Source organism: Paramisgurnus dabryanus, chromosome 11 (genome assembly GCF_030506205.2).
Source record: "Paramisgurnus dabryanus chromosome 11, PD_genome_1.1, whole genome shotgun sequence".
Lineage (NCBI taxonomy): Eukaryota > Metazoa > Chordata > Actinopteri > Cypriniformes > Cobitidae > Paramisgurnus > Paramisgurnus dabryanus.
The window spans coordinates 2,746,172-2,771,811 of NC_133347.1; the positions used below are offsets into that span (position 1 = coordinate 2,746,172).

General features: G+C 33.2%; 1 protein-coding gene across 1 annotated transcript; it reads right to left on the reverse strand.

Moving 5' to 3' along the window:
- Positions 1–666: 666 nt before the first annotated feature.
- Positions 667–19,569, reverse strand: LOC135752039 (scavenger receptor cysteine-rich type 1 protein M160). The gene is made up of 18 exons (XM_065270362.2): positions 19,515–19,569; positions 17,211–17,582; positions 16,967–17,068; positions 15,934–16,128; positions 15,327–15,515; positions 12,921–13,202; positions 12,473–12,790; positions 11,856–12,038; positions 11,264–11,566; positions 9,130–9,441; positions 8,491–8,793; positions 5,893–6,165; positions 4,317–4,601; positions 4,092–4,205; positions 3,802–3,882; positions 3,441–3,509; positions 3,209–3,361; positions 667–3,115 (listed from the first exon to the last, which is right to left on the reverse strand). The coding sequence occupies exons 1-18, from the start codon at positions 19,567–19,569 to the stop codon at positions 2,922–2,924; spliced, it is 3,783 nt and encodes a 1,260-aa protein (XP_065126434.2). The 3' UTR covers positions 667–2,921.
- Positions 19,570–25,640: the final 6,071 nt, after the last annotated feature.

Consider the following 25,640-nt stretch of genomic DNA (forward strand, 5'->3'; position numbering starts at 1 on the left):
TAAACTGCCTTTTCAGTGACAATGTCAAGACCAAATGCCTGAGTGACAGGGTATTGTGTGTATGTGTGCGTGCGTGCATGCGTGTGTTTCCAAAATATTTTCAAAATTAAGAAAAACTAGACAAAGCTTTGCATTTTTTTCTGTGTAAGTTTATGAACAAAATGATTCTAAAGGGCACCAGGTGAAATCTTGCCTAGGGCACCAAATTGGCCAGGGCCGGCCCTGTTCATCAGATCTACAGAAAAACATGTTTGGTTTACACATACCACTTACAAATGAGTCCCACCGGGTAAATGATGGCATGTGAACTTCAATGGCTTCAAAGAGACGTAACCAACGTAACATCAACACTCCTAGTTATAGTACAACACAGCTGTTGGTTCATGTTTGCGTGTGTACGTGAGTACAGTAAATGTGGGTCTGTGTTTGGAGTAACACAAATACTCAGATGTAATTAGTCATATTTACATTTAAACACACACTCTTGATGAAATACAGAGAGCAAACTCTTGTGCTGTGTATCAAACTATAATGTTACAGACTGATACAGTTTAAAACACAACACCAAAGCGGGCTCTCCAAAACACACAAGTTCTTCTGACATTACCTCGGAGAAACACGAAGCAGGCAGCCTTACATTTAAAAACAACGATAACACAATCAGACAAAAGTACAAAACCTTTAATGTCAAATAAATGTTAAAATACTAATAATTTTTTAAGCAGTTTGTTTCAACCTCCAAAGCAAGCAATGAAATTCACAAAGCAAAACACAAAGTAAGAACAAATTCTGTTTACATTACAATCATTTTAGTAAAGTAGAAGCTTTTGTTCTAATAAAAAAAAAAATTATTTAAAAACAAAGAAGCACCAATGTTTTAATAGAAAATCTATGGAATGGATTTTAACATGGTAAATGCATTAAATGGACAATTTTGTTTTACTGGTAGTAGCCTAAATAATAGCAAAATAATCCAAATATTCAATAAACAAGCACGCAGGGTGGAGGACATGTTGAGTTTTGTAAATGACAGACAACAGATTAAATGTACTCATTAAAAGCTACTATTCTTTAAAGGTCACCTAATATAAGAAAATCACTTTGATATGTTGTTTGAGCATAATGTGTGTCACCTAAATGTGTGTGTGTACACAAACAACCTGAAATTCTAAAAAAATCTGCCTGCTTCTTTTTCTTGAATCCCTATTAAACCTCAACAAACTCATGGGACGAGCTGTTGCCGTTTTCTAAGAAAATTGATGTCACTTTGCGACCACAACCATCTGAAGACCAAAGTTAGGTCAGCGTTTTTATTTTAAATCTTCTTTACATAATTCATAACTGCACTTTTAGTAAGAAATAATTGACGACAGGCCGTTGAATAAAGAAAATAATGCACACCCAAGGTACACTCTTAGAACGAATGTGTTAAAAACAGAATCCACCCATCTCTGTGTTATCATTGAAACAACACATTTTGTGTTACTTTTAACACAACTTGTGTTTTATTTTAACACAAAATCAACACAAAATGACACAAAATGTGTTAAAAGCTTAACACAAAAAGATGTGTAAAAATAAACAAATCCTTTCTAAGAGTCAATTATTCCACTTATACCCCGGTTACCACAAATATTACTCTGGTGCCTATTTTTAAAGAGCACCAATTGTCCGATTCACAATTTTACATGTCCTTTGGTGTGTAGGTGTGTATAAATTCATGTTAATGATATGCAAATGGTACAAAACCCCAAAGTAAACGATGACGCGAGTTATCGTCTGCAACGTAAATCTCTTTTCTTGGACTACAACAAACACACAGATTGTAGGCAACAGTTTACTTCTTGAAATCTGGAGCTAGAAAAATGTATGGTATGTAAAAAATTTGTTTTTTTACCATACACCACGTGAACACATTGTATTATACCAAATACACACAATAATGTTGTTTTTAGTGATGCACCAATGTATCGGCCGCCGATATTTATCGGCCGATTTTTGATGAATTTGAAACCATCGGCATATCGGCAATAGCACGAGAAAGGCCGATACCGATTGATTATTAATTAACTGCATAAAGAAATCCATTATATGTAAAAAAATGAGTTAATGTTGTTAATAAAATAAATTCTGAATAGCAAAAACCACCTTTGAAGGTTGTCATGTTGTCTTATATTTGTTTTAGCTTAATTTGTGCCTCCCTTATTATGTTGGTCAGTTGAATGTTAATTAGATCCAATCCATGTTCAGTAATAATAATCTGATGCAGAAATAAACTAGCTAATAGACCAACTGTATAGTATTGTTTACAAGTGTTTAATATCGGTATCAGCATCGGTATCGGCCAGATGTTGTCTGTTTAAATCGGTATCGGCCCAAAAAATTCATATCTGTGCATCCCTAGTTTTTAGTAATGAAATAGGTGCTCTTTAAGAAATTTAAGACATTTACAGAAAAATAATCAACACCCATGGATCATTTCTCAACCAATCAGAATAATATAATCATGATTATACAAAGGGTCTGTTGAATGCTTGAATCTGATTGGCTGATGAACGTTCTGAGGTGTGCAATTATTTTCTGGGAAACGCACGGCGAACGTAGTTCCAGGCATTACAGTTCCATATCGCTTCACATATTTAACTGTAATAACAGATTAACAAAAACAACATGACAGACGATTTTCCAAGGCAATAACAGCACTCTAAGACTAATATTACATCTTGAAAAATTGTCATATTAGGTGACCTTTAAATATAATTTATATGTGCGTTGTGTAAAATATAGTGTAAAAAAGTTTTTTTTCCTTCTACACACTCTTTTACAGATTTTCTCAAATCAAATAAAAACTAAGAACATGCTTCTTTTTAATAATTTTTTTTGTAACTTTGTCAATTACCAACTGTCACATTGTTTCATTTTTACTCTGGTTGAGTATGAACCTCTACCTCCACCTCATTTGTATTTGCATTTCCTCCTGCATCCATGATCACATCTGCTTGTGCTGGTGCATCTTTCATTGAGATCTCTGCATTCTCATTGGTTAGTGCTTCTTCAGACACGACGTCATCATAGTCCTCCTGTATCTCTTTCTCTACTTCATAGGTGACCTCATCTGGTGAGAACGAGGAGCACAGTCATCCTTACAAATGCACAAACCAAACACACAACATACACGTACAGTGAGGTGTGAACTTAAGTGCTGTACCATGCAAGTTTTCAGGTCTCCTAGGAAGCAGTGGGAGGGTTTGGGCTTCATCAGCGGTTGTTTGGGGATAAGAGGCATCGTTGGCTTGTTCCTCAATATCATCATATTCTGTACCAGAGGATCTTGCACTTTTCTCATCTACATTACGCTCTCCTGGTAAATGAATGGATGGATTTATAGATGTATAGCTAGATAGACAGATAGATAGACAGATATGACTGACAGATCTCACTTTCTGTGTTGGTTATGGGAATGTCCACATCCTGATAATCATCCTGATCAAACTTTCTCTCGGTTGAATCTGAAAAGAGCATTGCCATAACAACACAAAAGATCATGGGTTTGAAACTACATACAGATACTGATAAAAATGTATGTCTTGTAAGCACAGTAAATCATTTTAGATTTAAGTGTCTACCATATGCGTAAATGTGATCTTCATTTCAGTTTAGAAGATACGTGTGACTTATATGTTGTCTATTGATGATGGATGTAATTTGCAAATCAATATGCAAATGTTTTGCATTTATAATCTATAAATCATCAGGAAAAGCATTAGCATCTGGAAATAAAATAATATTGTAATCCCAAACCTTCGTCCACTGTTTCCGTGTTATTCATCTCGTGTCCATTGAAGTTCATATTTTTGACATCCTTACTTCTGTAACGTCTTACTGAAAAAAGTAGGAGAAAATCATACTTTTGTATTTCATTCCTTAGTTTGATATTTATGTCCATAATTAATAATGGAAAATGGTTTTAGATGTTCTTGGGAAACACTGCCTCCAACAGCGTAACATGATCATTTAAAAGCATTTAATAATTGCAGTATATAATAAATAATCAGCACAAAGTCTTTCTGTGTGGTGCAGATTGTACGTACAGGCCGAGAGCAGACGTTTCCTCTGCGTAACACCGATCAAAACCAGCAGTACCAAAAAGCCCAGCAATAGACCAAATACAAGACCGATGTTTACTGGTGTACTTTCCTCGAAACCTGCAGTTTTAAAGGCAAAGATAAAAGCATGAACGTTCCTTATTTAATCTGAACAGAAAAGCAAAGCAAACGGGTGAAATATATTGATGCACTCCTGGTTGGAGATTTTACCTTCACATATGATCTCAACAGCTTTGCAGTTGTTTTCTTGGAAGCGTTTAAGGCAATGAGAAAGGTTGTGGTAATTTTCAGGACATTGAAATGTCAAATGTTTCGTACTGGCCATCTTTTCTCTTTCAATCAGCGGTACCTGATTTTTCTGACAGTCAAGTACTTTGCAAACCTTATCATTATTAACAGATTCTTTCAGGTCTCCACAGACATATTCCCATTGACCGTGATAGTTGATCCCAAGAAACCCCCCACATTTCTTTGTGGTACCAAACTCAACACCCTCTGTATGGTAAAACAGAAAATTTGTGTCAAAACAATGGAAAAGTTTTAGACACTTGGCTGAAATGTTTATCATGATCTTAAAAATCTTTTAATCTGAAAGTGTCCTTAAAGGTGCACTGTGTAACTTTTAGGAGGATCTCTATATATACGTTACTATATTACTGTTTCAGTGGTGTATAAAGACCTTACATAATCAATTTTCAGTTTAATTTGATTTATATAGCACAGTAGCCCTAAATGGACAAATTGCTCTATAGAGCCTGTTTTGTCATTACGTTGTCTCAGATGACGACGTGTTTGTCCTGTGGCGGATACCGTAGCTTTACTATGTGCTTCGAAAGGGCTAAAATCAACACAAAGCACACCTTAAAGGCGGGATGTGTGATTTTTGAAAAACACTTTGGAAAAAAGTTGGGCCGACTACCAAAGCACACTTGTAGCCAATCAGCAGTAAGGAGTGTGTCTACAAACCAACATCATTGCCTGGGTTGCGTATGTGTGGGGCGTGTCTATAAACAGTAGGTCCAGATTCTATTGGGGCAGGGGCGTGTTTTTTTTTAAGTGATTTCAAATATTAACATTGGCTTTCAGAGATCATGCACCCTGCCTTTAAAGGCTGTATTTAACTGTAATTAAAAACGTAACATTTTTATGGAATATTGCGTGCTTGTTTTTTTTTCTTTCAAAACGTTAACCTCCCCCCTTCCTCGAAATGACCTCTCTTTAATCTTTTAACGATCCAATCAGTTCTTGATGGACGAAATCGAGTCCTACGCCGTTTCACTCAAATATACGTCACATTACGAAAACGCTACTTTCGTTTCATTGTGACTTTAAATGTTTAAAATTAATAAAAATTGTGGCAACGTATTATTCCTTGCATTACAAAAATGTATTTTTTAAATGAATGATTGAAAAATGTAGAACAGTAAACCAATAAGAGCCCAGAATAGATGTGAAACTGTTTAATATATTAGCTATATTTTTTATAGACAATTTATGATATAGTTTTAATTTATTTTGGATTCTTTAGTCACAACATAATTTAAAACATAAATAAAAAATGAGTATTAATGTGTTTATTTTTGCTCCTTAAAGGCACTTTTAGACCTTAAGATTTTTCAAGGATGTATATAAAGTCAGTTCCTCTCAGCTCACAGAGGTATATGGATGTGTATTGTGCTATAAGTCATTATGTTTGATATATTTACACTGTATGTGTGTGTGTGTGTGTGTGTGTGTGTGTGTGTGTGTGTGTGTGTGTGTGTGTGTGTGTGTGTGTAGTACTCACTATGACAGGCCACATAGATGATGTTGGTACACCTGCCTCTCTTGTGGTGGCTGCACTGCTGCAGAATTGTTTCACTTCCACTACAGCTGAAATGCCAGCCTTCAGATTTAGTAGAGATCGGTTGCTGCCAATGGCGGATGGACCTACCACACTCGAGTTCGTCACAGACATAATTTGACATTTTTTCAGTCCATTCAGACGCGCACACAGGCTCATCATTTATCTGCACTTTACCTGTACATGACTCTGAGAGGCTGAGGTTTAGACGTTTAGCTGAAATGGAGCACAGTCAGATAGTTTTACTGTAAATGACATCTAGCCTACTGTAGGATGCAGCATCATATTCAGAATCCTGTATTGGCTGCCTTTCAATTCAATTTTGTTAATTTCATTTTGAATTGTATTGGCTATGTACCAGAAGAAATTAATTATATTAATGAAGACTATGAGCTAACTCATGCACTGTAAATAATTATATGCTGCCTTAAATTTTTTTCAAGTCATTTTAACTTACTATTATTTATCTTGAATAGAGATGAGTTGTTATAACTTATTAAATGAAGCTGACATATTTCAACTAAAATACTGTATATCAACTCATCTCTAGTCAAGATAAATAATAGTAAGCTAAAATGACTGAAATGACTGTGTTGATGAATGAGTTGATTAACTAAAGAAAAAATATTTAAGGCAGCAAATATTTTTTTGCAGTGTGCAATACTACCACTTACTTCTATTTTCTATACATTTTAAAAAGTGTTTATGGGTTCATGTAAAAAAATACATTTATCTGGCCATAAATACACTGCAAAAAAATTCCATAGAAATTTGCAGCTGGGTTGCCGGTAATTTACCGCAGATTTAAATTGATGTTATTTACTGGCAACATTTAGTTTAAGGTTATATAAACATTAAACATTTACAAGTCTTTGTCTTTACAGAATAAAACTAGAAAAACACCATCAAGCAAAACATTCTGGGAAACAAATCTGAAGCAAAAAACAGAAAAAGGTTTATGGTTATGGTTCCTAGAATTCTTTGCATGAGGCTATTATTGTATAGTTTTATTCTGTAAGATAAAGACTTGTTAATATTTAAAATTAATTTAACTTTGAACAAACTCTTGCCAGTAAATAACATAAATTTAAATCTATGGTAATTTACCGGCAACCCAGCTGCAATACCATTGTAATTTCTACAGATTTTTTTTACAGTGTATGTTTTAAATATATGCTAATAAATTTTGTAGAAAGTAAAGCTTTATTAAATATATATTTGATTTGTAAATATATTTCGTTTTAACCACAATATATTCAAAATATTTCAGGGGCAACAAACACATTTCTAAGTTTACAACCAATAGGCTACGGAAAAAAATATAAACGTTTTTATAAACTGTATAAAGTATAAATATAAAATATATAAGTATGTATAAAATATAAAATTATAAGTATAGCTATTTTTGCAGTTGAGCAGTTATGTTATGTTCACAGGTTTGTAACATACAAAGTTTTTCTTCTAATGCAATGTTAATAAAAATGCTTAAAAATATATTTCCGTATTACGGGAGCTCTGAACCGCAAGTAATGAAAAAAATATATTGGTGAAAAATACGTTTTTGTAAACATATTATTTTAAAATAAATATAAACGTATAATTAAAAAAAAAAAAATCTGTATGGGGTACTGCATTAGGTTAACCTAAACTAGTTTTTGGAGCACTTATTCACTGTTGCTCTTATACAAGACATATTCAATTTAACTTCTAAAATGCTGTTTAACATTTGTTGTGTGACATTTTCATTCATAGGGTCCTTCCGACCTGATCTCAAAAAAATTCACAGGTACCAAAATGTATGATTGTGAGAAAAAGGCAAAGCAAATCAAACAAAAAATAATAATTTTAATTAAAGTATAAATGTTGCTTTTGGTCAAAATTTAGGTTTTTATAAAAATAAGTACATTGAGCCCTCGTCTAGCAATCTCAATGCTCTAAATAGTCATTAAACATCTAAAATGATTTTTTTTTTGTACGTTTTCTGAGGTGTATCGTCCTAAATGCTTAATCTAATACAAAGATGCGTCTCCATCCACATGCGCATCTGACATTTTGGTTTTAAAAGGAGAAATGAGAAAATAAATGCAGGACTTGCTTGATGTTCAGAGTTATTAAGAGAGATAAGACATGAAAATGATCTTCCTTACACTGACTGAAAGATCTGAAGCATGCACACAGACTCCGATATACAATTAGGCTACAGTTTTAAAAATATCTGTTTTAAGGAGAATTCATGCAGATTTAATCTGGTATGGCTTTGGTTAAGTATTGGGTAAAATATCTGATGTGTAAGATTGTATTAGATCCTTGCATTAAAGAAGATCTTAAAGCTGTCTGTGTCAATGTCAAGCAAACAATTAAAGAAAGAAAAACATTGAACAGATATTTTTCTGACTTTGTGTTTCCTAAATCTATTAGTTTTACAATAAATAACTTTAGCTGAGTTTTGACAGACTGGGTCACTTCTATTTTAATGATGCTGAAATAAACTCTTCTCAAAAAGTCAAGAAAATATACTTTAGTTTCATTGAAATTTCCTACCTTCACATTGGATGTACAGCTGCTTGGATTCGACAGACTGACTGTCACGCTCGCAATCCCAGATATTCATATCATTTTTTGTGCAATCATAGGTCTTATTCCACCATTCTGATGTGGGAAACACTGTGGTTAATTGATTATGTGATGAGTAGTTTCCACACTGTAGATACTCGCACATCAACTGCCCACTGTCTTTGTTCCAGCCCTGGATGCTGACATGTTGTGGAGTTTGATGTTTGCTCACAGCGTATACAGGACCGCTACACGGACCGTCCTTCTTGTAGAGAATAAGTCTTGTCCATTCTGGTACACAAGAAACAAAAACATTACACGTTTTGTTAGCACACACAGGACCAGAGGTCAAAGTATTTTAGATTTTAGTGTAATTTAAGTGAATTATATGTGACCCATGTAATGTAAACCCAGCTTGTGATGTCGTGTTTCTACATAAAAGCATCTTACATAATGTAAAGAACATATAACATTGATGATATTAATATTAACTGAGTAAGATCATCAATCAAACTTTGATACTCCAAATCTCATCATTAGATTATGAGACTTTAGCTTGGATTTCACAGACAGGGTCACATATACATGAAAACCAGCATCCAGCGTCCAACACTGCTTCATGCATACCAGAACATTTGAGATAGCCAGCGATGCAATCTTTCTTTGATACGCCATCATATTTACATTCAAGAAGCGAGCTGGCGTTTTTTGAACACTTGATTCCTGTCAGTCCTTCGGTTTGGTCCTCTTCATACCGAGCTGTATCAACAGATTTGGCCTCTCCGCACTTTAGTTCCCTGCAGATTGTATTTTGAAGGTTTTGATTAAGACTGTCCTTACAGACAGGTGTCCATCTTCCAATATAAGATAGTTCCACGTTTCCAGCACATTTGTCTCTCGGAGTCTTCAGTGGGGAAAAAAGTCTGCTTTTAATACTGCCTGCAAAAAATCCAACAACAGTCTGATTATAAAAAATCATTCAGAGATACTACAGTAGTCAAATGTGTACAACTGAACAATGTTGTGTGTTTGTAAATGTATGTAAATGTTCTGTTTTAATTGAAATATATATTCATATAATACAATGAACATGTGGTTTTAAAAGTGCAGTGTGTAACTTTAAGAAGGATCTCTTGACAGAAATGCAATATAATAAATGTTATGCATAACAAATGTTTATTTAGTTTTACTTATTTACTGTCTCACGGCAAGTCGTGTTATAATAACAACATTTTTGATACATTTATTCGTGTTTGCTGACACGCCTGATCTCACAAATTACGTGAAATAGTCACGCATTATTTTGCCCAGTTTTGCATGGCATTGTCACGTATTTCCACCATTTTCCGTGTCAGTTTCATGTATTGGTTACTTAACTGTTTTTTCTATTTTCTTACAATTGTCGCTTCGTTTTGGGGTTAGAATCATAGATATGTATAAAGGCTAGATGTCTCCCTTGCGCTCCTGGCCATTGAGTGGAACGTACGCATTTGTAGGCTATCTTTACCACAGGGCGCTCGCTCACTCGTAGCATTAAGTTTTAATGATGCAGGTACTTTTAAATGACCATAACTTGCTTAATTTTCGATCGATTTTCAAACGGTTTGGTTTGTTATACACATAAAAGATGTACCTATGTCACTGCATACTTAACCACTAAAATACACAAAAAAAAATCATGAAACATATTAAAGCTCCAGAATTATAGCCACGTTAATAACGTTTGACCAAACCGTTTGAAAATTGGTAGAAAATTGAGCAAGTTACAGTCATTAAAACTCAATGCTACTGTATGAGTGAGCGATCGCCCTGTGGTAAGATGGCCGCCAGGTGATGACGTAAGAGACTCCGCCGTAACACATCTAGCCTTTATACATATCTATGGTTAGAACAACTTTCTGTTACATAAAATGACATCCAAACCCAACACTAATCCCAACGTCAGGCGACAATGGTTAAAAAAGCATACGAAAAAATAGTATAAACCAATACTTTTAGTGACATCCTAACGCAAACAGCAAATCTAACCCCACACCGAAGCAACAATTGTTTAAAAATAGGAAAAACAGTTGAGTAACCAATACGTGAAACTGACAAGGATACGAAATGCGTGGCACGAACACTTAAAATGGTGGAAATACGTGACAATGCCAAAACTGAGCGAAATAATGCATGACTATTTTACGAAAATTTGTGAGATCTGGTTGGAATTTCCGCTGTTTTTCGTGACTCTCGAAACAAATGTCTTTTTTGTCCTTCCCAGCACTTATTTCTATAAATGGCTTTTCGTGTCTGTCCACACCTTTCTTTCTTTTTTTATTGTGTCATTTAATATTTTGTTTTCTCATTGTTTTTTCCCATTTTTTGGCCATTGTCGCTTGGGGTTTGGGTTAGAATCACTTTCTGCGACTTCCTTACCCAAAACCCAATTCTAACCCCAACTTCAGGCGAGAATACTTTTAAAAGTGGATGAAAAACATGTAGAAATCAACCAAAAGAAACTGCGGAAATTCATGTCAGCAAACAAAAATAAATTCATCAAAATCGGCAAAAAAACAACAACATTGCACCTTGGGTGTGCATTATTTTTCGTACAATTCAATGGCCCGTCATTCAATTATTCCTTACGTATGCTATACGTTTTATCCTGAACACTATAGTAGCCATTAATACACTTTACTATACTGTTTCAAACTACAGTACTTTTTCATGTGATAAATTTGAGATATGAAACTTAATATAGTTCAAGTTTTTCCATTACCTGAGCATAGCACAGATGCTGGTTCATTGCAGATGTTTTTGTTGGGAGTAAACTTGCACATTTTCAGATTGTTCACCTGTTTTGGACAGTACACACTATAGTACTTCACTTGTAGAGGATTTTGTGTCTTTAACTGGACTGTGTTAATGTAATTTCCACAGCCCAGGTCCTTACAGAGCATTTTAGACTCTTCTGTTCTCCAGGGTTTTTTGCAAATCCCTCCACAACCATCATCTCTACATTCATTCATTTCAACCTTCACTTCTCCCCAGCATCCCCCTGAAAGGCTCACGTTCACTGATCCTAGAGCCACATAAAGAGCCAATTGAATTAGATCACGAAGTGCTTATGTAAAGAACTTTTATGCATTCATTTTATGTTTTTTATTCATAACATTTAATGCTGGGTAATGACTTTCAATGCTGCATTGGGTTTAAAAGGGATGAACCCAACCCAATAGGTTGTAATTTCTGGGTTGTTTTAACCCCATGTTGGGTAAATTTTTTTTCTGTGTTATTTAACCCATTGGATCAGATTCATCCCTTTTTGATCCAACCCAGTTTTCATAACAAAAAGTTTTTGGTTGACATACCTGAACAGTTGATTTGTGTGGTGTTTGTGCCGGACAACTGCAGATCTCCACAATTCATTTCACTACACACCGTCATCTTGTTCATTGTATTAGGATCAAATGAGCCTTCTGAACCATTAAATCTCTCGATGCCAATTTCTCCTTTGCAGGGCTGATCGCCTTTAATGAACTTAAATGCTTCATCTGAGAAGGAAGATGAAGAAATTGTGGGCATCATTTACCACCAGGATAGCCCTCTTACATGTAGACATAGATTTGTAATTACTTGATAAACAACAGTAAAAATGAATGAGATGACTCAAAGCAAGTGAACAGTAAGATTATGTAAACCAAATGGTTATTTGTTAAAAACTTTGGTTAAATGATACATTGTTACTCAACTTATTAGTATTATTACAATGTTACGCTATGTTGTCATATTGTATGGTATATTTGTAACACTGTTAGTTAATGCCAATAGAAATTTTCATGTTAGTTTACTTCTAAATGCACTGGAAAATGCTGAAATTACCATGAACTAAGAAATGCTGTATAAGTATTTTTCATTATTAGTTCATTACAATGCAAACGTATGGTTATTATATATATATTGTTAGTAATTCGTGTTCGTGACTTACTTTTGCAAATTATTTGTTTTGTGACCAATTTTATATTATTTTGTACTTTTGTTCTTTCCTTGAAACATTCGTGAAACTTCTCTGGAGAGCTTGGACAGTTAATCTCCCAATCATCCACCATCACCTGTGGATTCACTTCAATGAAAAGTTCTTGAGTCGTCTTAAACGAGTCGCCACACTCAAGACTTTTACACACTACATCCGGATTCTTGTCAGTCAAGTCTTTGGCATTAACGTATTTCCACAAACCCTCCAGATTCACCTGGACACGTCCAGAACAGCTACTCCAACCGTCAATCAGACGCACTTTCAAACTTTCTGAGATCAAAACATGATTAGATTTCAATAGAAAACCATAGACTGTAGCATTTATGGGTCATTTAAAGCATCATAGAGTCATGATATCTACAGATGAATTAAAATGCATAATCTATGAAATGTAATGTACCTGAACATATAACTTTAGTACTAGAACATGAAGTCTTCTTGTGTTTGGCCAGGCAATGCCACAATGATTTTTCATCACCTTGACACTCAACGTTACTCAGCAAACCAGTAATCTTTTCCCCCTTTTTCACTTCCTTCACCTCACCACAGCCAAGCTCTCGACAGACCACCTTGCCCAGTTCAAGAGACCGAAAGTCATTAAAGCAAACTCCATAATCAGGGCCACTAACATTAACTTTAACAGACCCAAAACAGTCCTTCAATTTGCTGAGACTGACATTATCTGTAAACACAGAAAATGTTACACTGTCAGGATAAAATGCCGTCACTACTATCATTTAGGTACAGGTATACAATTGATACTAATATAGACTGTTTAAATGCAAAGGTGTGCTTGAAAGGGTACTACAGCCTAGTGTTCGTATTATGTCAAAGTTTATGGGTGTCCCCTTTCAAATATATTTCAATTTTTTGTATATTTTGAAATATATTTTAAAGTATTTTTTTACATAGCACTGGAAGAAAAAACTTTGTTTACTGTATGTTACAAACCTGTAAACATAAAAGGTTTGAAAAAATATACGGTAACACTTTACAATAAGGTTAATTAGTTTACTACATTAGTGAACATAAACAAATTATGAACTGCAATTATACAGCATTTATTAATCTTTGTTAATGTTAATTTTAACAATTACTAATAATTTATTAAATCTTGTTAATGTTAGTTAATGCCCTGTGAACTAAGATGAACAAACAATTAAAAGCTTTATTTCTATTAACTAACATTAACAAAGATTAATAAATACTGTAACAAATGTATTACTCATGGTTTGCATATGTTAGTTGATACATTAACTAATGTTAACTAATGAACCAAGTGTTACCAAATATATCTGTTGCCGTATGGGATGTAAAATTAGAAATGTATTTGTTACCCTGAAATATATTTTGAAATATATGTTGATATATGAAGGCTAAAACTAAATTATATTGTCAAATTACACAATATATTTAATTAAGCTTTACTTTCTGCTAAATGTATTTAGTATATATTTCAAGACATATTTTTGGCCAGATAATTAATTTTTTAGCCGTATGGCTAAAGGGTCAAATTTACCGAGCCCATAAGGTGACATTGTAGTAAAAAAAAAACAAAAGTTTAGTTTCATGTGCTCACGTGAAACTTTCATGTGCTCACGCAAAAACCTTCATGTGCAAAATTTTTTTAAGTTTAGTTTTGCGTGCACACGTGAAACTATCGGCCACGCATATGAAAGCAAAGATTTCACCTGCGCACGCGATAGTTTCATGTGTGCACGCGATATTTTCACGTGCACACACGAAACTAAACTTTATCTCATTTTTGCTCCATATCCCCTTAGGGGCTCCGTAGAAATTAAAGTTTTAAGAAGATTTTTTTAAAAGCCCCTGACCCAATCTTAAATCTAAATCTAACAATCTCTCTATTCCTCCAGAAAACACTTGAGAATTTACATTTAATTCAGACATAAATCTATTTTTTATTAGTTTATTGCGAAATTGTGACAAATAATGGGCAGTATCGTTTTGTGCCACAATCACAAAAATGTTAAATTCATGTAATATTTCAATTTGAATAAAAACCAGGTGGCCTCCCGATATTTATATTTGTGTGCTTTATAGGGGATCAATGCTTATAGGATGTCCATGGGGGGGATTCTAACACTGGTACCGCCCCTGGGACCATTTTTTACCATTTCGTCAGACGGTGTACTAATTACTGATTAAAAAAATAATTTTACCGATACACAGTAGTCGTAGCTAAAAGTGCTGCCCATGGGGTAATGACTGCAATATTTGCTTTGAATGCCCCTCAGGTAAAATTTAACTATTAAAATATGAGTTGTATGGTGCAAAATGGACAAAACGCTAAACTATTAAAAGTGTTTATTGGACAAAACTATTTAAAAAAAAAATCAAAAAGTAACAAACCCAACCGACTGGTTTAATTTAACCTATGCTGGTTTGTTTTAATCCATTGTTAGCTCAGTTCTGGGTTAAATTTACCCAATGGCTGGGTTTGTCTCTTTTTGATCCAGCTTATTTTTTGCTGCTTATTAGAGAATCTGTGTTTTATTCAAATATACGAAAAAAAATGCATTGGATAAAACCTCAACTGTAATAATGCTTACATTGAGTACAGTTGTCTCTGTTATTAATATTTGTAGATCCTCTTTTGTGCTAATATTTTGTCCTGGGATAAGTCTTATAAACTTTGCTCATCTTTAGTTTATACTCCAAACACACCAAAGCGGCATGCATACAAAATTTGTAATGCATCTTTAATAAAATATTTGAATAAAGAGCGAAGCTTTCAATTGCCATTATTGTACTGTATTGAATATGTCAGTCAAAAGAGACTTACCCGAACATGTCAGGTGGGTGCCGTTGGGTTTCTTAACCTCTTTAACATGTCTGCCACAATTCATCTGAGCACATATGGTGTCAAAGTTAATATTTTTGGGTGTTTGCTGAACCCATGATTTCCCTATGAATTCTTCTACCAACCCAGAGCAAAGATTACTGCCGCCCATCAGACGAAACCTCCTGTGATCTGTGGTGTATAAATGTTTCTTTATAAACATTTTACTTTGATGAAACTAAACAGTAGTCAAATTAACATTTAAAGGAATTGTTTACCCAAAAATAAAAATTCATCATTTACTCACCCTCAAAGTTGTTCTTAATGTATATAAATTTTTTCGTTCTGTCGAACACAAATTAAGATATTTTAAAGAGTGTTTGTAACCAACCAGATCTGGGCCACCATTGACTTCTAAAGTAGGAAATAATAAAACTATAGAAGTGAATGGTGCCCCAGATGGTTTTTTTAAATATCTACAGTTGTGTTTAGCAAAACAAAGACATTCATACAGGTTTATAAAAACTTGTGGGTGAGTAAATGATGACAGAAGTTTGGTTGAACTATATCTTTTAAGTTGTTTAGAGAGCATATATTCGTGTAAACTTACTGGTACAGATGACGCTGGCATATTTATCGCAGCTTTCTGTCAATTCCATACACTGCCATGAGAATTTTTCATTCCCATCACAGTTTAACAATACCTTTTTTGTGGGTTGTGTGGCATCAAACATTCCAGGTTTGGGAATATAACTATGTTGTCCACAATTAAGTTCCTGACATATCTTGTCTGCTTTTACTGTATCTGACCAGGGTTAAAAAAACAATAAATTCATAATAAGTACATGCATAAGAAAAGATCAAAGAATGATTTATTTGGTTTATATAATAATTGTTTTCAAAATATGATTTAGTTTCTACACAGGAAGCAGTGTTCACCAAACGTATCTGAATACTAAATTATTTCATTTCATGACATACTCTTAGTATCAAGCAGGAAACATTTCCTTAGGAAAATTAAGTTGAAAACTAAAAGGTCTAGAAATGTGAAGAAGAATTTAGATGACACATGGTTTTGGTATTTTCTTATCTGATGAAATACGATTCAGACATTTTAAGTGTCCACATTTTGTGAAGCTGTCTGGGAAATCCATAAAGTCTCAGGGGTGTTAAAGTTAGAGATTTGAAGCATCAACATTTATTTTCACATTGATTTCAATCTTTAACATGAATAGTAAAGAATATCAAAGGTTATATTTTCACTGAATGTTCTTCATATTAGGAAGATTTTATGCAGAAAACAGAATTACAAAAAATAAGCTTTTACAGGCAACATCACATAATTTTTAATTATATATTTACATGTCAAAAAACAACTTCTGACAAACCTCTTTATTTGACCTAATGCCTACCTTATGACTTTTTACTTTGTTTTACATTGCTAATGGTCTTCTAACTTTAACACTATACATTTAAAATAAATATCATGTTTTAAACACTTTTTTCTAAGCTACTCATGCACATACTGTACATGCACACACACAAACACATATGCACACAGACACACGCAGACGCACGCAGACGCACACACACACACACACACACACACACACACACACACACACACACACACACACACTTACCCCACTGTGAGTTACAGACTCCTATAACATCTTTTTGTGTTGTGAACTGGACCACACCAGCACATTTATCGCTCTGGCCATTCAAACTCAGTTTAACATTTCCTACATTGAAAAACATTGATTCACATGATGCATGATTAAATAAGAAATGATAGATTCACTATTAGAAGATAAGCATTAACACACAAACTAAAAACAAACACACATTTATTCATCTCTAATCCTTTTGCTGTATTGTACTTACCAGAGCATTCAACTGCAACAAAACCGTTTCCTTCACAGTTTAAATCGGCTCCTCCAACGTAAGAGCAGCTCTTCAGATTCTCCTTTTCAGATGTACAGTTTACCTGATCCATAAACCAAACTTTGGGTAGAGATGAATCTTTGAAAAGGGACATTTCTTTATCAGTTTTAAGGAGTTCCCCGCACTGCAATGATTCACACACCACCTTGCCGTTTCTGTCATTCCACCCATAAGGGCAAACCAAACCCCACTTCTCCTGCTTCTCCGGGTTCTCCTGCTTCTCCGGGTTCTCCTGCTTCCCCGGCTTGCGATACACCTCCAGTCGACCCTTACACGGGGTGTCAGATCCCCTTAAAACCACCCGATCCTGACCTGCACGCAAACACAGTGTTGGAAAGACAACTTTAAATCAAAATCAAGACGTAAAGTACACCGTAAACCCAAATGTCATATATTGCATATGTTGGACCACTTTTTAAAGGTCTTGGTCTCATCTTGGAATCGACTGCATTTTTACTCGGTCTCGTCTCGGTCTCAGACAAAGAGGACTCTGAATTTTATTTCAAGACCGGACAAGACCACAACTATGGCACATCACAAATACATTTTTCATCACTAATTTTTTCAGGTTTTGGCATATGATGTTGGCATTGTTTAAGTTTCTCCCAATGACAATTTTTCTAATTGTATTACTAAAAACACCTGCATTGTGTTAAGTGGATGGGAAGCCATGGAAAGACAGTTCAGAATAAATGCTTAAGTTGATTTCAGCTCTTTAGTGTTTGTTCACTTTTATTTGCTTATAGACAAAGATAAATTCCCACATATCTGCAATGACTTTGATTATTTTATCAACTTTTCTAATGGCACACACACACATGCACACACGCACACACACACACACGCACACACGCAGACAAGAAGTGCCTAATCATATGCATTTTTCACATTTTATCATAAGTGTTTTAATACAGTGACTTGCACTGGTCTTGACTTGGTCTCGACCCTTTAAAGTCTTGGTCTTGTCTCGGTCTGTCTTGTTCTTGGTCATGACTTGGTCTCGGTTTAGGTGGTCTTAACTACAACACTATTTAGACCTATCAGTGTTTGATTTGAGACAGCTCATTTGAGTTGAAGTCAGGACCAAGACCAGAGTAAGTTAAGTCTGAGTCAAGTTTAAGTCCAGAGAGGTTTGAATCTGATTGAATTCAATTGGCACTATACACCAAGTATACCTTATGATTCCTTAGTAGTATTATGTTGTATTAAAACAGTGCTTCTCCTCACCCCCCCCCCCCCATGCACCTTTTTCAGTCCACCGCCATCTTGACTCCAAAATGAGACTATGAGGGATCATGGACGTCTAGAGCTATTGTTTTGTATCAGGATGCTTGTATCAGGATTGTTTTTGTTTCAGGATACTATTTAGGATGCTAAAACATAAATCATTTTACAAATTTCCAAAGATCATTACAGTTTTTACAGATGCTAGGACACATTTCTCAATACTTAGGGTACTTTTGCAACCTTGCAAATGAAAGAATGAGTTGATTTGAGACCTGAATAAAGTGTTTTGGTAGTTGTAGTGCATTTTGAATGTGTAATGAACTGCTTTGCCAAGCTTAAAGTTTGTTGTGCTCACTGTGTGAAGAGTTTTGCAAAAGTGACCCAAGTATTGAGAAATGTGTCCTAGCGTCTGTAAAAAACTGTAATATATGAAGGTTAAAATATATATTTTAAAATTCTATTGAGCTATTGGCTCTCGTGACAGATTAGATTCTCTAATGTTAATAAAAAAATCTCAAACCAAAGTTTACAGGTGCAATGTTGCTTAGTGCTCACCCAGTACAAATAAGCAGATCTCTTTCTACTTTTTTATTTTTCAGATATTTTCAAAAAAAGGAACATGTTAAAAAACATACAATTTTTAAGTATAATCGACTTGAATTTACAAGTCATTTTTAAAAACGTTTTTAGTGAGAATTTGCTGTAACTTTTACAATAAAGTTGAAACAAGCTACAGAACTCATTACTATTCAATATAAAAAATTACAGCATGGTTAAGGTAAGGGAATTCACAATAGATTTATGGGATTTTTTTTAAGTTTGAGGGGGACTTGTACAGCGACTATCAAGCAAAATATAGATAAGAACATGTAAATAATTAAAGGTATATTAAAATAGACAATATAAGCATAAAAATTAAAATATTACATGATAAGACAGATCAATAGCAATAGATTATAGTCATATGAGGCTCCTTTTCAAAACAGCACTGCACACTTCATTGATTTAAACACAAACAAGTGTCAAAATCTATGATGGAGACACAGTGGGCCACCGTTTGCATCTTATTCATCTTTAGCAACTTCCAGCTTTACACAGAGGTACCTATTTTATTTACATGTACACACAGATTTTTTATTTGCATGCATGCAGTCAGATCTCATAACATTCATTTATCAGAAACACAGCATAAAAAATAGTCATATATATATATATAGTCATTTTTATAGGTACAAATATTCCAGATGTACGTTTGTCTTTCTTTCAGGATGTTATTTTAGATTCAATGCGACCAATGTGTTCTCATCTATATTTCTGGACATGGACGTCTGTTTGAAGCTGTTCAGATATGACACCATTATAAAGCCTATATAATGCATCTACGTTATAAACTGTGACAAAACTATCGCTTCCATTTATAATCATTGAAACGTGCACCACGATTGCATTTATTTATTAGAAACACAGCATAAAAAATCATGTTTTTTTAAAGGTACAAATATTCCAGATGTACTGAGGTCAAACAATTGGTTTATATGAAGAAAAACGCAAAGGATCACTATATGCTGTAAATCTTACTGAAAAAGAGTCTTAACATTTGTCTCAACTCAATGTCAAGGCAAGTCGCGATATAGTCACGAAATATTTGATTTATTTGTGTCCATGAACATGATTTTTCGGCTTTTTCCATGTCATTGAGCGCGAATTTTTATAAATAGTTTTTCGTGTCTGTAGTACGAATTTCTTTTTCATGTCATTTTATATTTTGTATTCTCATTGTTTTTCCTATTTGTAAATCATTGTCGCTTGGGGTTGGGCTTAGATTTGGGGTTTGGGTTATATTTTATGTATCGGTTTCTATGTGTTTTTTTCTGATTTTTAAACTATTTTCACTTGGGGTAGGATGTCTGAAATGTAACAGAAAGTTGTTCTAACCCCAAGCGACAATGGTAAAATTAAAACATATGTACAAAATGTTACGTTCCCCTTAAGTTACTCAAGTGCGCAGCCACATAGGGTTATTAAAGGCACACATTCAGTGCAATTCTAGTCTGCGAACAAAAATAATCTCTGTAAGCACCCGCTCAGGAAGCAGCACAGAAAAAAAACAGATAGGTCATATAGGCACGTTTATCTTTCTTTTAGGATGTTATTTTAGATTCAATGCCCTATACAGTATTTATATAATGCATCTTGCATTATACTGACAAAACTATCGCTTCCATATATAATCATTGAAATGCGTGCCAAGATGGTGCTTGGTTCAAGATTTATATAGTCGAATTAAAATCCGCATGTCAAAAAGTTGCCCCAAAGAGATGCTGCGGCCTGCGGCCTGTTTGCATGTCGTTCTCCTGAGTCTTATATGATGCTCTGCAAAAAATAAATGTGGGTAACCACAGAAAGGCAACGGACCCCAGATTATATCACAACCGCAGGGTTGGGCAAAGAAACATCAAAATGTATTTTAATATAAAATACCAAATACCTTAGTTTTAAGTGTTTCAAAACAAAATACAGCAGACACATCATGTATCAAAATAAACTACTGTACTGTCAAAATTTGAAAATAATCAAAAATACTTTTACAAAGGAGCATGATATTTCTTCTTAAACCTTCCATCAGTTGGACTATTTGTTCTATTGCTTCACCATTACATTGACTCTGATTGAATCATGCAAAAATCTGACACTCTTAGAGCGAATGTTAAATACAAATATGTGTTAAAAACAACACATTACAATCCACCCATCTCTATATTATTATTATGTTACTTTTAACACAACTTGTGTTATATATTAACACAAAATAAACACAAAATGACACAATTAAACATTTATTTTGTATGCAATTTATCACGATTATTCGTTTGACAGTCCTACCTGCAAAAATATCTTCAAATAATCTTTAAAGCAGACTTTTGGTGCTTTAGATGAGTTTTATGCCATTCAATCTTTTTTTTAAAGTTTAGATGAAACTTATTAACAATGAGATTCATATGAGTTGATTTGCTCACGCTGTGGGTGTCATCTCTCAGATGATTGAATAGAGGGTATGCAAATGACGTCACCTTCGGAGAAAGTGACTGTGGTTACGCCCACTGAGTGGCAAAAGACAGAACAGCAGAATTTGAGTACAGTGAGAAATCAGCAAAAACACGAGGAAAACGCGTCTAAATAGGAAACAGTGGTTGTGCGATAGATACTAACAGATTAACAAGAATTCAGAGCTATCGTTTTACAAACTAGTAAAAACATCGTTCATGCCAACGTCCACAGACCACAGGTGGGTTGGTAAGTTACTAGGGTCACTTTCAAGCAGAGGTTTTACTTTCTGCTTAAAAGTATTTTTTCAATTATTTGTATTTGTATTCGGGTTTTTCTTTGGAAAACATACATTCCAAAGCATATTATCATAATTTTTACTCTATTACATTTCATAAATACAGTTTTTGTTTTACATTTAATATTAAAGTATATTAACTTACTTTTACTCAAGTAAAAGTACACAATTTAAATGTAATTTGGTATTACATACATTTTAATATGCAATATTAAACAATACACAATATGACTATATGCTTTAGAATGTAGTGAAGTCAAATTTTTCCCAATACAGACACCCTAATCAAGCACAGATGCTTGGAAAATATAACTAATGTAACTAAGTATTGTCTACTCCTGCTATCAAGTCCAACTAAATTCAATTTAAGCTGATAATAGTCAGTTTTACTGGCATTTTCGCAGTGGGCGCTATATGAAAACCAGCCATTTTGTTGAACGTTTGCCACTCGACGGGGAGAGCTCTTGCGTGGTCACGTACTGACCTGCCTACAGTTTTCTGGTGTTGCTGAAGACTTCATCACCTTGCTCAAGTGTGTTTGATGAGGGCGCTAAACTCTGGAGATCACTAGGGTCAGAGTTGAAAAACTTCACTGTAAAAAGTTATTCAATGACTTTGTAAAATATCACTAAAATAAAGGATTAACTTAAAAATATATCTTAATGTCACTTAGGTGATTTTGTGAGTGGAACAAACTAAAATAAATTACTAAAAATGTAACAAATATTATAGTATAATGCACAGATATTATTTAGGTTATACATTAAATAAAATTAGTATTTAACTAACAGATTATTTCTAATGGATATCCTTAACATTTCTCATAAATATATATTTGAGAATGCCACACTTATATATTTAAGTTTTTAAAACTGTACACTGAAAAAAAATTCATTCGATTTACTCAATTTTTTAAGGCAAGTGGTTGCAATCAATTTATTTAAGCTATATAAAAAAAATAGAAAAGCAAAACAAAACAAAAAACTTTTGTTTAAATGTAGCTTAAATACTTTGATTGCAACCACTTACCTTAAAAAAATTTAGTAAATTGAATGAATAATTTTTTGAGTGTAATAATAATTACATGTTTCAAATTATTATTTTATGAAATTAACATCAGCCTAAATAATTAAGTAAGATTAAAAGATTATTAAGAGCTGCACAATTAAACAAACATAAAAACAAACAAACAAACAAACAAACAAATATATATGAAAAAAATGATTCATTCAATTTACTAAATTTAAGGTAAGTGGTCACAATCAATTTATTTAAGCTACATAAAAAAAAGAGTAATACAAAACAAAACAAAAAACCTCTGTTAAATGTAGCTTAAAGAAATGGATTGCAACCACTTACCTTAAAAAAATTTAGTAAATTGAATGAATATTTTTTTTCATATATATTTGGTAGTTTTAGTAGTTTGGTTGTATGTTTGTTTAATTGTGCAGCTCTTGAATTGAGTAAATTGAATGAATAATTTTTTCAGTGTATATAGTAAGTAATATATAATAGTATAAGTTAATAAATTATAATTCTTACTTATTTTAAATCAATATTGTTTGTATTTAACATCATCTAAAAAAATGAGTTAAATAATAAATTAAATAATATTCATACATTTTTAAATAATATTCAAAAAAGCTACATCTACTTAACATTTTTAATCATATTTACTCAATTTATAAGTAGGCTATACTATTTTTCTATTGCATTATTTTAGGATCTTTAGGACTTCACTAATAATGACTTCTGCTTTGCTTTAATATTTTTGATTAGATCTACTCGATTTAATTTGTGATAGGAAATAAATGTTATTATTGGCATCTACATTTTACAGCTTTCAAATGTACTCAATATTTTTAAGTATAAAAATGTTTCACCAAAAAACCGAGATGATAGTAAAGTTTTTACAGTGTTTCCTCCAGAATTTAACCATCTGAAGCATGACACCCACAGCAGTCCATTTTACCAGTGTAAAGTTGTGTTTTCTAACTTAATATGGTGATTGGAAAGTGTGGTTTTGAGTTGTGCAAGCTGAGAGCTGAATCACCGCACACACTGGAGAAACTGCTGTGGTTTGTTATCCATCTGTAGCCTCAGCTCTGAAATTCATGCGTATGCAGATTGTGAGATAAACCCAACTTCTCATCAGCAACCACAAATATAACCGTGCTGTTCCACACAGAGTCGGAGAAAAATACCCTTGACACAAAAATAATGCACAAACCACTTCACACTTTGACTAAATATATATTAATTGGCATTACAAATGTGCAGATGCAAACTGTTGTACAGTAAAGGGTTCATATACTGTATATCTTTAACACATTTATTACACCACCTGTCTATTTCGCGCAAAGGTCATCCAAATCATGAAATGCTTTAATGTGGACTCAACGTGGCTCTCGATGTTTCATCATTTTAAACAGATGTGATGAATGTCAAATTGAATTTGCGTTTAATTCTAAATTAAATTGAGGCGCACATTGGTTTTTTATAAACTTTGTTTTTTTTTATAGGACTGCAAGTAAATAACTGTAATTTGGGCATTTGAATAAAACTAATATTAAAAAGTGATTTTCTGTTTTTTACAATAAAATTTTAGCATTAAAAATATTGTATCCAAAGAGGATAAACATACTGCTGGATGAACCTTTTTAAAAACATTCTGTTAGTTTAAAACAGCTGTGGCACAAACCTTGGTGGTCTAATAAATTTGTTAAACACTGTTCTGGTTTTCAGTAGTTTAGGGTCAAAATATATAATTTTTTAAAGTAGATGTGAACTCTTTTATTTAAAAAAAAAAATCATCTTGGACTGAGACCTAAAGAAGCTGCTTGATAAGATGATAAGAGTTCATTTTCACACATTTTCGGCAAATGCGGACTATTTTAAAGATGCTAAAATATAGCATAGTTTATTATTTTATTATTTATATAGATTTATTTTGAATTCTATTTAGCAAAAACATAACTCCCATAACTACATTTGTGTTATTCCATTGTTTCAATAAACGTATATTAAAGAATGAACAAGTGACCCTAAACTTTTGAATGGTTTATTCACACCTAATGTATTCCCTGACCTGCAACAGAGGTCACTTTAAAATAAATAATTGCTATAATTAAAATAATAATTCATTGGCTATCAGAAGACACATAAAGTTAAATTTAAATAAAGTTAAATTGGGCCAGTGCAAATTGAGTATTAGTGATTGTAACGCACACATAACCTTTGGCTGATTTTACAGCTTTAAAATATACAGAGTATTATGTTGAATTATTATGATTATTATTAATAATCGTAATAATTTGTTTTTTATATTTTTTAAATACTTCAAAAATTTTAAACTGACCAAATAACCAAGACAACAAAAAACATCTACAGTACTGTACTTACAGTCAGTGGGGAACCTAGAGTAGCATTACTGTATAAATATCATATTAGGTAACACTACAATAAGGTTATATTTATTGACATTAATTAATGCGTTAGCTACTGTAACATGACCTAACAATGAGCAATATACTTCTACAGCACTTATTAATCTTAGTTTATGTTCATTTCAGTATTCACACTGGAAAATATATTTGCTGCCTTAATTTAAACTCAGATGTACAAGTCATGTCAACTTACTATTATTTATCTTGAAAAGAGACAAGTTGCTAAAAGTTATAAAACTAAGTTGACTTTTTTCAACTATATTTTATAAGATATAACAACTCATCAAGATAAATAATATAAAGTTGAAATGACTTGTGATTAAACAAAATAATTTAATGCAGCAAATAATTTTT

Bases quoted from the DNA above. Each gene is read 5' to 3' on its own strand.
- LOC135752039 (XM_065270362.2), bottom strand. From the start codon at position 19,569: ATGAATAAGATGCAAACGGTGGCCCACTGTGTCTCCATCATAGATTTT. The intron at 12,791-12,920 runs GTACATTACATT...TTTTGATCTCAG, and splicing joins TACTAAAGTTATATGTTCAG to AAAGTTTGAAAGTGCGTCTG. The intron at 3,883-4,091 runs GTACGTACAATC...TACTTTTTTCAG, and splicing joins GAAACGTCTGCTCTCGGCCT to TAAGACGTTACAGAAGTAAG.